A 12,299-nucleotide genomic window follows, 5' to 3' on the forward strand; every position below is an offset into this window, starting at 1 on the left:
GAATCTGCCTGCCAATGCAGGGGACACAGGTTCGAGCCCTGGCCGGGAAGATCCCACATGCTGTGGAGCATCTAAGCCCATGCGCCACAACTACTGAGCCTGCGCTCTAGAGCCCGCGAGCCACAACTACTGAAGCCAGGGCGCCTAGAGCCCCTGCTCTGCAAGAAGAGAAGCCACCGCAATGAGAAGCCCACGCAGCACAACGAAGAGTAGCCCCTGCTCGCCGCAACTAGAGAAAGCCCGCGTGCAGCAACGAAGACCCAACACAGCCAAAAATAAATAAAAAAAAAAAAAGATTATTTTAGTGTGTGTACTTTAACAGGCAGTATTTGAGGACTTGTGTGTGTGTGTGTGTGTGTGTGTGTGTAATTACTAAATACAGAGAAGGGTTTCACGTTGGTAAATGTTTTTCAATCTTCAACTTAATCTAAAAATTTCCTTTAAATGCCTTTATTCTTTAGAATTTAATGTGCATCAATCACTCTTTCCTCCCTCCTGTCTGTCCAGAATTTTTTGTCTAAGCAGCTGCAGTTGGGAAGGTTGAAACTCAGGGAACAGGAACTGGGCAAGGAGCAGCAGTACTGCGGAAGCAAAAGGCTTACTAAATGGAAAAGAGAAAAGCAGAACATGGGCATATACTATTCTGTATGTACAGTGACTTAGGAAGTACTGCATAAACTCTCAACCCCACTTTCTCAGCACATAAAGTAGAAAGGAAACTGTTTTACTTTCTCTGTGGTTGGGTTAATTTTAATCATAGTTTGATGATGAACATTATGTGGAGCTGGTAAATATCACCAGTTGATTTCAAACACTTCAGAATGCAAAAACGATTCGGGTCTGTGTTTTTTTCACCAGGAAGTTATCCCATTCAAGGCTCGTTCAGCTTTATGGAGTGTGTATACAGCAGAAGCCCCTTTATATTGTGACGGAGTTTATGGAAAATGGTTGCCTGCTTAACTATCTCAGAGAGAGGAAAGGAAAACTTAGGAAGGAGATGCTATTGAGTGCATGTCAAGATATCTGTGAAGGAATGGAGTATCTGGAGAGAAACTGCTTTATCCACAGGGATTTAGTAAGTACGGTGCAAATTTGCTGATTATGTATATATTATACTTGTATTCAGAAGGACATGATAAGTTAGGACTTTCAATACTTTGAATAATGCATTCTTTGACTTAATTTTTAAACATTTTCCTATTTGTGTAACCTGTTGCGACATGTAGCTTTATTTTTAATTGCTCATTGATGCTGGAGCCAAGTAAGGTGTTACTCTAAATACACCTTGAAGTAATTAATCACCACACTAATCAACTAACTAAAACTAATTTACTTTTCTTTCCTCTTCCCACCCTCTTCTTCCTTCCTTCTATCTTTCTTTCTTTCAACCAATAATCAAATATGTATTGAGTGCCTATATATGCCACGCACTCTGCCAGGTGCTGGATACAATGCTGAAGAACCCCAGTGGGTCTCACCCAGGGGTGAAACTGCCTCAGGTGGAGGTAGTTAGGTTCTTGCAGTATCACAGCAGCACTACTGGCATTACTGGGAAGGAGTCAAAATGCTAAACCATTCTGTTGCATAGTGCTCAGAACAGCTCTCCAAACAAAGAAGATTGAAGTTTGACTTGCCCCAAAAGCAAATAGCTCTGCTTCCCTGCCTTGCTACCTCCCCTTGAAAAACATTTTCTATCTGCTCCATATTTATTCATGATGTTCATACTATTCCTTCTATGTCCTTCCATGTCTCATTTCTAAGTTCCCAAAATAATCCAATGAGAATTTGAGAATTTCTGAGAGGTCCCTGGTACTGTCATCTAGAGGTAATCCTGAACTTCCATCAGCCATCACGAGTGACCATATTGTTTATCATTCAGGCTGGAATATTTTGGGGAGAGAAAGGAGGCATAATTTCATTGGCCCTAGAACACCACTGCTTGCCCTACACATGACTTAGAACTGTCAGAGCATTTATTATTTACTACTTCCTGTAATAATTGTTTACACAAATATTAGACTCTAAACTCTTTGACATCAAGGCGTAGACTTCTGAGCTGCAGTTCAGCATTATGAGAATACAAGTTGCCAAGCAATGGCTCTCAAACTTAGCTGTGCATTAGAATCACCTGGGAGGTTTAAAAACATCACAGTACCCAGCCCATACCCCTGACCAATAAAATCAGAATCTCTGTGGGTAGGATCTAGTCATCAGCATTTTTGGAAAATTTCCCTGGTGAGTCCACTGTGCAGTCAAGATTGAGAGCCCTGCTCAAGAGCTAGTTGAAATCTCGCTTCTGTTTCTTACTAGCCATGTGACCTTGAGTAAGCTAGTTAACTAGTAAAGTGGTGTTAATTATAGCACCTCCCACATAGGGACTTGTTGGGACGATTACATGAATTAATATGCGTAAGCACTTAGAACAGTGTCCGGGCACATAGAAAAGCTCAGCAATGCTCGACCATTGTTTTGCGTGCCTCGTGGCACATTCCCCAGGGTCCAGCCCATAGTAGCCATAGAGCACATTTTTGAATGTATGGATCTGGTATCAGTTCCACCTAACTCACTTTCCTGGTCTCTGCAGTTTGTCCTTCCTGATAAGGATTAGAATTCAAAATTCAGTCAGGTGACAGTTCTGGTCATTCTATTTGCTCCAGGTGGCTTCCTGCAGACCCCCCTAGTCTTGGTTCCTTCCTTGATTGCTTTCCTTTGAGTTCTGTTTTCTCCACCTACATGCCACTTAAAATATATTAGCCACCTATGAGTCTTTTCTCGGTCGAGGGTTTGCCTTGTGGTTTAGCTTTGAGATCATTTGCTGGCGCTTGTCAACATCTTCCAAACTGGCTCCTTCTGGCTCTCCATTTCAAGTTTTTTGCTTTTGTTTTTGAACTAACTGAACCACAAATTAGCTCAAAAGAGAAAAATTCTATCAAACCACTGGCCCACATGAGGCTAAATAATCAAGTCAACGATTCTCCTGACTAAGCTGACTGAAAATGGATTGTTTTGGCATCAAATAGATTGTTTCTGAATTATATAGTACTATATTTAGCTCACTGTGGTAATTTAATAAATATGAAAATATTGTAAAGAGTTATGTTCAATGACATGTAAGTTTTAAGATAGTTTCTTTGTTTTTATTAGCAATTATATATAACGACTATCCCAAAGATATATAGTGACGATCTGTTATTTTTCATGCATATTGGACTTCCCTCTTTTTATTTATGAAGAGAAAGTTTTAAATACACACTATTTTTTATACCAAGATGCACTTATCAAGGATACTTCTTGAGAAAGATTACACATTTTAAAAAGGAAAAATGTTAAAATTTCTTTTCATTTTTTGTCATTTCTTTGAAAAGTCATGAAAATCCATCACACGAGGGCAGATACATTAAATCATATGTAGCATCGATAGGTATCACCATGAAATAACATGGCTGTTCACACAGAGAGGTAGTGCTGGGGCCCAAAGAAACTAAGGAAAAGGAGAGTAGAAACTCTGGAAAGAGAAACTTTGTATTCACACGTGGGTTCTTTTCTTCTCCCTATAGGCTGCGAGGAATTGTTTGGTCAGTTCTGCAAGTATAGTAAAAATTTCGGACTTTGGAATGACAAGGTATGTGATATTCTTTTTTGTTTGTTTACTCACAGGAGGGAATCTTACATTAGTCTACAGACAAATCGAAGATGTTTTTGGCTTTGTTTTTTTCTTTCTCTGAGGGCAGTGTTGATGTGATTGTATGACCTGCTGACCCACTTTGAACTTTAAGACATGCACCAGTGTTAGCTGTGAGGGAAACGGAGGCTGTGGGCTATTCTTCTGATCTTCTTTCCGGCGGTTATTAATAAAACTATGTCATGTCTTAAAATTCAAAAGAATTTCTCAGTCTACTTGTCATATATATAAGGTTAAGAAAAAAGCTTTCCTTATATATGTATGTTTCTGAAATAGAGAAAGAATAAATTTATTTTCTCAGCTCTGATTTTTCTGTCCTCATCATGCATTTCTCTTATCAAGTGTAGTAGCTGACTCTAAGCCTACAGCACAAGAGTGTGAATCATCTGACCTGATTTTCAGCAACTCAGTGCAGTTTACATTTTTTATCTCCTTTCCTTCAGGTTGCTAGAAATTTCATCCCAGTGATTTCAGGGTTTCTCCTTGACACTCTTCAGGGTCACAGTCCGAATTCTGTGTGTCTCATGGGGCCACATACTGGAGATGGCCTGTCTGGTCCCTGTTGTTATCCATTGACATTGGCTTCCTTACAGCCACCATCCTCCTCTTTTGTCTTTGGCTGGCCACCCACACAGGTGGCCGCTGACTCATCTTGAATTTCTGCCTGTAAGATTCCTTCATTTCTGACATTCGCCATGTCTAGAGCTCTCCACGTGGCTAAGGCCCCATCTGCCTTGGCACACCCATAGCCATTTGTCCTCTGGAATCTTTCTGTGTTTCCCAGGGCTTGGCCTGGGAAAGAGGACACAGGTTCTGTTTTGCTCTTGAATCCCACCAACCGACTGTAGGGCAGTGGGGTCTTCTTTCGCTGCAGTGTGACTAGGGCAGCCCTCATAGGGTGCAGGGTACAGGACCCTACCTCAGCCACCCCCTAGTGTCTAATACTCCTTCCCTTTCCTTTTGAATCTCTCCCACACCCCCAGCACAAGGGATATTTTTGTAGCAGAATGGATGGTGGTGGTAGTGAGATATCATTCATATTCATGAGCCATTCTCCCAGATATTTTGTTCATAACTCAGTCCTTCTCCTTCTCTGGAAAGTCTAGACTTTTGAAACTCAAAAGCTATAAAAAAAAAAATGGCTCTTTTCCTTTCGTTTTCTGTTACTCGTTCTTTCCTCTAGTAGAATGACCTCTGGCTCAATAAAGGACTTAAAGGTGCGGTGAGGTAAGGTATGTGCGAAACAAGTGGGTGTGTGGGGAAGCATTAATAAATATATTAATTTTATATTTAATATATATATATAGTATACTATATATATATATATATATATACACATATATATAGTATTTCAAAAATACTATATTGCATACTCAAGGAGCTACACAGCACACGTTAGCTATCCTCTCTTTTCTCCAGATTCCCACACTTGGATGTTACTGTGTATGATTTTCAAAAAAGAGAGAGGGTTTAATTTTATTGTTGTTGTTATCTTTTTTAAAGGAGATGATAGTTGTTCCTGTTTTATTTCCATTTGAATAAAGGCATTAGAGATTTTACACACCAAATGTATTACGTTCAAATACTTTTATTTTTCCCCTTCTCTGTCCTGCAAAAATTATATGTATATAGAAAGAAAATAAGGCATCAAACTTCGAGTTTATTCTTTCACATCTATTTATCTTTTTAAAAAAATAACCTTGGTGGTTAGCGCGTTCAGCATGCTTCTTTGCAGAATTAAGAATTTATCATAACTAATCAGTGGAGCATGTTTCAGACTGAAGAATTGCTATGGTTTTCTGAGATCCAAATACAATAAATGCAACTGAGGCTTGGTTTAAGGAGGAAACTCTATAAGGGCTACTTTCTCACTTTGATAGCAAGAAGAGAAGGTATACTGAACCTTTCTGTGGAAAATACTTTGTATTTTAGAAATCAGAGTTAACTAAAAGGATTTGAAGTAAACTGAACTTAGAGGTAATTAACACAATGTGCTCTGAAATCTGATGGCCCTAGGTACGTTTTGGATGATGAATATATCAGTTCTTCTGGAGCCAAGTTCCCAGTCAAGTGGTCCCCTCCTGAAGTTTTCCATTTCAATAAGTATAGCAGCAAATCTGATGTCTGGTCATTTGGTGAGTGAATTCGATGTTCATTTGTTGGAGCTTGATTTAATAAAATAGAGATTGCTCTTTTTTAAAAAAATATTTATTTTTTTATTGGAGTATATTTGCTTTACCGTATTGTGTTAGTTTATACTGTACAGCAAAGTGAATCAGCTATATGTATACATATGTCCCCTCTGTTTTGGATTTCCTTCTCATTTAGGTCACCAGAGAGCACTGAGTTCCCTGTGCTATACAGTAGGTTCTCATAAAATAGGGATCGCTGTTTTAACTTTGATTTCTTAATATGACGTAGCTAAAGGTCTTCTTATAACTGTGTTTCTGTCTTAGGTGTTCTAAACACACCAGTTGTCTTTGGCAACTGGTGTCATACACCTTCTTACATGAAGTTTGCCTCTTGGATCGTTTCCCTTCCCACTGAGCACTTGCTGTAAAACCATAACAGAGTCTACTGATCTAGAAAACAAACTCAGCCAACTTTCCCACACCACAGAGACCTGCAAGAAAAACTGATCTTACGCCATCGTTAAATCTTGAGTGTAATTAATAAACTTCATTGTCTGACTTTGAGTGATGCCGTCTCATTTACATTATCACCTTCCTATTTTGTGAAATTAGACATAGGCTTCCTTGGGATCTATCCATTGCTGTTTATATTGGGTAACGTTCTTCATTGAAAAAGAGATACTGTGGACCTCTGTCCCATGGAGTTTGTTCTTTGAGTTGACTTTCAAAAAATGGCAACAAATGTATAATAATCTATCTATTCTCTTTCACCTGTACCTTTCTGGATGGCTTCTTGGCTTTGGAGAGACATCTGCACCCTCAAAAGGTGTGAATATTATTGCCCACAATAAGGTTAAGCTTGTATTGATCTCATTAGCGCTCCACTGACATGTGGTAGTCTCGGCAGGTGACATTATAAGCTCTACGGGAGAGCAGTTAAGTTGTGAGACCAGTGGACAGCAACACAAGGATCTCACCTGGTGGTTGTAGAACATTTAGAGCTCCTTGAGTTTTCCCTGACCACTTGTCTTTCTTCCTCACTGTACAGTGAGCTTCTTGAGCACATAGACTGGTTTCAGTCTTAAGAATTCTCTGGCTCTAGCACAGGCCTGGCCTCTGATCAATACCTAATACATATTTGTAGAGTAATTAAATGAACTCAAATTGGGAGCCTTGAAGGAGTTTCATCACTCAATCAATGATTTTTGAACACCTACTTATAAACAGAGCCCCTGCCAGATTTTCTGGGACTCTACCCAGCAGTCTTTCAGTGGGAAGATGGGAACGCATGCTATCTACTGGCTGGTAAACTCTTGGCTTTAGCAGGCAGCAGGGGATCACACAATTCTGTCATTTTCTATGGAATGGCAAAGTTTCATTGATTTCAGGGTGTGGAGACATGAGCAGTACTTTGAAATGAAGATGCTGCCGGCATTTTTCTTCCAATAAGGAGGCAGTCATGACCAATGGAAAAGGAAAGGCATTGTTTTCACTTGGAATATATTCAGTTCATAGGCCTCTTCAAAAAGTAAGATGCACAGGGTCTGCTTCCTAGATAGAACTGCTGTCATTCTGGATGATTGTAACTCAGTGACTGCAGGAGGAAAATAAGGGGTTGTAACTTGAAACAGCTGTTTCAGTTCCAAGTAACCATTTCTCTAACCTCTTATTTTCATGCATTTTATTTGCAGGAGTTTTGATGTGGGAAGTTTTTACAGAAGGAAAAATGCCTTTTGAAAATAAGTCAAATTTGCAAGTTGTGGAAGCGATTTCTAAAGGCTTCAGGCTGTACCGACCTCACCTGGCACCGATTTCCATATATGAAGTCATGTACAGCTGCTGGCATGAGGTGAGTGTCCCTTACTTTCCTGCAAAGGTTGGCAGTTCCAGCATCTGAGAGTAGATCTGTTTATCACCCACATTACTCCAGCACTTCGTCATGGCAGGAAAAGGTGTCTATTTCTCGGTAATGACCCCTGAGAGCCAGAAGTACTTCCACTACAAAATCATTAATCCATTTTGTTTTTAACAATGGCCTTTCATCTGAGGAATTCAGTGCATTTTCCAAGTCTTACCTTGCTGAAGTTGGTTCCTGCAGAAACTCTCGATGTTACTAAAGCCTCAGTGATGAGACGTTTTACTCCTTTTAAGAACTGCTTGGGTGGAAACTAAGGGTAGAATCAGGCTTGTTCAATTTCCACATTGAAAGAGAAGGATGGTGTTTTTATTTACTTCACTCTAATTTGTCTTGCTTTTCCAAGGCTAAAAGTAATGGGTTTCATCTCTTCTATGGCACTCAAGACTCCTGATAGAGAGATTAAACGAGAATAGGAATGAAGGCAGAAAGTGTGCCAGGAACTTCTACTGGGAAACTTATCTCCTGGGAGGCCAGTTTCTCTTTTACTTGAAATGCCAAGCTTGAAAATAAAGTCAGAGGGTTTATATCCCACCTCTGTCTCTTCTGGGCACTGACTCAACACACCACTCCGCTTCATCAGACTCCTCTGTGATTTTGACAGTTCTCTCTTTCTAGCTGACTCTTTCAGCCCAGAAAAAACTACAGCTGGATGAGGATTTCCTCCTGGCTGAAAAAGAAATCACTTGACTCCCAATTCACAAACACTAAAAAAATTCAATATTTCAAGAGCGACATGGTTGTTTCCATTCCAGAGAAGTATTAATTTTATAAAGATCCCCAGTGTATGAAAATACTGTGCATATGATTAACTGTTCTGCAAGGAATCTTGAAAGACACAAAAAATATTAAGTGAGCTGTTAGTAGCAAACAGATGTCTTAAGAGCATCTTTTCAATAACAATGTAAATAGCTTAGGAATATATATTGTATATTAAGCAATATACTTGTACATGCACATACAATATAATACTTTTTGAGATTTTACATATCTGTGGAGAGGAGACAGAGAAAGGAGTAAATAAGATGCTGACAAGAGGACGAAGTAAACGAGGCGCTTATGCACCTCTAGATTCAAATGTGATTATGTTAGCAGTGATAACACTTGTTTCATAGGCTTTACTACCTGCACAACCTCAGCACCAGCAAAAAGCGCCACTGTTTATTCTTGAGATCTCAAGGAGGGCTTTATGTGTGCTCACATATCCTTCTGCTCTGTCCTTTAATTTTTAAATTTTATTTATTTTATTTTTAAAAAATTTATTTTATTGAAGTATAGTTGATTTACAGTGTTGTGTTAATTTCTGCTGTACAGCAAAGTGATTCCGTTATACATACATATACATCCTTTTTCATGTTCTTTTCCATTATGGCTTATCACAGGATATTGACTATAATTCCCTGTGCTATACAGTAGGACCTTGTTGTTTATCCATTCTATACATAATAGTTTGCATCTGCCAAACTCCCACTCCATCCCTCTGCCGCCCCCTTCCCCCTTGGCAACCACAAGTCTGTTCTCTATGCCTGTGAGTCTGTTTCTGTTTCATAAATAAGCTCATTTGTGTCATATTTTAGATCCCACATGTAAGTGATATCATATGGTATTTGTCTTTCTTTTTCTGACTTACTTCACTTAGTATGATAATCTCTAGTTCCATCCATGGAACTAGACATTATTTCATTCTGAAATAACTAGACATTATTTCATCTTTGTTATGGCTGAGTAGTATTCCATTGTATATATGTACCACATCTTCTTTATCCATTCGTCTGTCGATGGACATTTAGGTTGTTTCTTGCTCACTCCTTTTATTGATGCCTTCTGTTTACAAGCCACAAAGGGTGGTGTCTCCCCACTAACCCTGCTGCCAGGGACCTCTGTGAGCATGTGGCTACCACGAGTAGTTCTATTTCCTATGGATTTCAAAGATGCCGTGGAGCTTCCTCTTGGAGCCAAAGTCAAACCGCATCCCACTGTGAAGTAGGAAAAAGGCTCCAATCCTGGGTTTCATGGTTGGAGATTTTGTTGACTGAGCCTTAAGACAGCACAGTCCGTGCTCTAAGACCTGCAAAGTCCCTCATGAAAACGTGCCTTTTGCTTTTTGACTAAAATCCATCTTTCTACAGGGGGTCAGGTGTAGTGAATAATTGGGGCTGAGCCTGGGGGCTTGGGGCTCTAGAGACCCCTCTCTCCCAGCTCTTCCTTTACCCTGTGTATCAAGTCATCCAAATCGATCTCTAGGGCAGTACTGTCCAATGGAACTTTCTGTGATGATGGAAATGTGCTATGTCTGCACTATCCAATATGGTAGCCACACCTGGCTATTGAAGAATTGAGAAGTGGCTAGTGTGACTGAGAACTGAATTTTAAAATGTATCTTCTTTTCAGTAATTTAAATTTAAATAGCCACATGTGGCCAGTGTTTGCAGCTGTAGCTATTCTACTTTTGGAGCGCTCTCTACCATTACATTTTCACACTCATGCCTCGCTCATCTGCCATTCATGTCCTGCGTACCAGCCAAGATATCTTTCTCTTCCATTTGTGGTGAACCAGCCTGGATCCGGGTCCTGCCAGCAAGTTCTAGAGCTGGTGTCTGAGTGAGTCTTAAGCTGAGCTGACCACCTCTACTTCCCTTTTCCAGAAACCTAAAGGCCGCCCGACGTTTGCTGAGCTGCTGCAGGTTCTCACAGAGATTGCAGAAACCTGGTGACCTGGAGAGAATGCCAACCCAGAGCATCATGGGGCAAGACTGTCACAAAAGGAAACCCTGGGTGGGGTCACTGATGGTGAATATCTTCCTTTAGAGTCACTGACTCCTGGAAACAGTTCAAAGATCACAGGCTTTTCCAACTTTTTAAAGCTTGAGAATATTCTGACAATAATTTTTCTATGTGTGTTTGAGAGTGACTTCTAAACTCTGATTTTTCTGTAACATTCTTCATGTCCCATATGTGAAGAAGGGAAAAGTGCTCCGTAGTGGTCATTATGGTGGCTGCTCTGAGAGCAGCAGAGCCCCTGAGCACACCTGAAAACCTGATTCTTCACTGAGGAAAAGACTGGAGAGGAGGAACATTCTTTATTCTGGTGGCCCATGCATGGAAGATGAAAATAAATTCTGCCCGCTCCTGGAATAAAGGAGCCACCCATGCAGAGTCTCATGCTTTTGAACTGTACAGATCTTTATGAAAAACGCACCTTTACAAACCGCATGAATGTGGGCATTCTGGAAACTGTCTTTCATAATCTTCCCTATGTTATTTAACAAATTATTTTTGCACAGATCTGATTATTTTGGAGACAGCTTCCTGTGTTCCAGTATTGAATACTGTTAGAGGAGAAAGTTCTTCTTTGAACAGGTCCTGGTGATGATTCTATTTCTAGTGAGATCCATTGTCCAGGACAATTCAGAACCTGAATCTCAATTCTGAGATTTCACACTCTGTACATGTGAACTTGGATGATTGAAGAAGCCTCATTTTGTCATAGGAAGTACCTCCAGTACCTTTTCTAGAAGAGGACTTTCTTTTTGCACAAGAACAAGAGGAGGGCTTCCCTGGTGGCGCAGTGGTTAAGAATCCACCTGCCAAGGGCTTCCCTGGTGGCGCAGTGGTTGAGAGTCCGCCTGCCGATGCAGGGGACATGGGTTCGTGCCCCGGTCTGGGAGGATCCCGCATGCCGTGGAGCGGCTGGGCCCGTGGGCCATGGCCGCTGGGCCTGCGCGTCCGGAGCCTGTGCTCCGCAGCGGGAGAGGCCACAGCAGTGAGAGGCCTGCGTACTGCAAAAAAAAAAAAAAAAAAAAAGAATCCACCTGCCAATGCAGGGGACACAGACGGGTTCGAGCCCTGGTCCGGGAAGATCCCACATGCCGCAGAGCAACTAAGCCTGTGTACCACAACTACTGAGCCTGCGCTCTGGAGCCTGTGAGCCACAACTACTGAAGTCTGCGTGCCACAACTACTGAAGCCCGCATACCTAGAGCCCGTGCTCCGCAACAAGAGAAGCCACCACAATGAGAAGCCCGTGCACCGCAACGAAGAGTAGCCCCCGCGCACTGCAACTAGAGAAAGCCCGCGCGCAGCAACGAAGACCCAACACAGCCAAAAATAGATAAAATTTTAAAAAAATTAAAAAAAGAACAAGAGGAGGCAAAAACAAGATATTCAAATATTACACCAAGTTCCATTATTTCTGAAGTCCAGGGTATTGGATTCAAGATGAAAGAACCAGGAATCACAATTAAATCTTAATTTTTCATGTACCATTTGTAGGAATGATTGGAAATTGATCTTTGTCATCCTGAGTGCTTTGGAAGTACATAGGGAAAAGGGTGCTGCAGAAAGCTGGAGTCATTACCATTAGGTTTAACAATGGGAGCCTATTATTTGTGGATTGTCCCACCCTGCATCATGGTTCTGGGGGAACGTGTTTTATGATTCTCATGAGATTCTAAGATGCTGGCTGTCAGTAGCTGTGACCTTTAAATCATATTTCCCCACTCCAGGAATGACATCTTTGACTATCAGTGGTACTCAATCGGTGTGCATTGAAACAGTGAGCATCAGACAC

General features: G+C 40.8%; 1 protein-coding gene across 1 annotated transcript in view; it reads left to right on the forward strand.

Annotated features, from left to right (window-relative positions):
* Nucleotides 1-11,014, forward strand: part of TXK (TXK tyrosine kinase) — a 46,724-nt gene extending 35,710 nt beyond the window's left edge. The window contains exons 10-14 of the mRNA XM_027103031.1: nucleotides 859-1,075; nucleotides 3,558-3,622; nucleotides 5,699-5,817; nucleotides 7,506-7,663; nucleotides 10,375-11,014. Coding sequence (XP_026958832.1) covers nucleotides 859-1,075; nucleotides 3,558-3,622; nucleotides 5,699-5,817; nucleotides 7,506-7,663; nucleotides 10,375-10,443 — 628 coding nt within the window. The 3' untranslated portion in view covers nucleotides 10,444-11,014. The remainder of the gene's footprint in view (nucleotides 1-858; nucleotides 1,076-3,557; nucleotides 3,623-5,698; nucleotides 5,818-7,505; nucleotides 7,664-10,374) is intronic.
* Nucleotides 11,015-12,299: the final 1,285 nt, after the last annotated feature.

This window comes from Aethalodelphis obliquidens, unplaced genomic scaffold, assembly GCF_003676395.1.
Source record: "Aethalodelphis obliquidens isolate GAN/ISIS:26980383/991018 unplaced genomic scaffold, ASM367639v1 scaffold6, whole genome shotgun sequence".
Classification (NCBI taxonomy): Eukaryota; Metazoa; Chordata; class Mammalia; order Artiodactyla; family Delphinidae; genus Aethalodelphis; species Aethalodelphis obliquidens.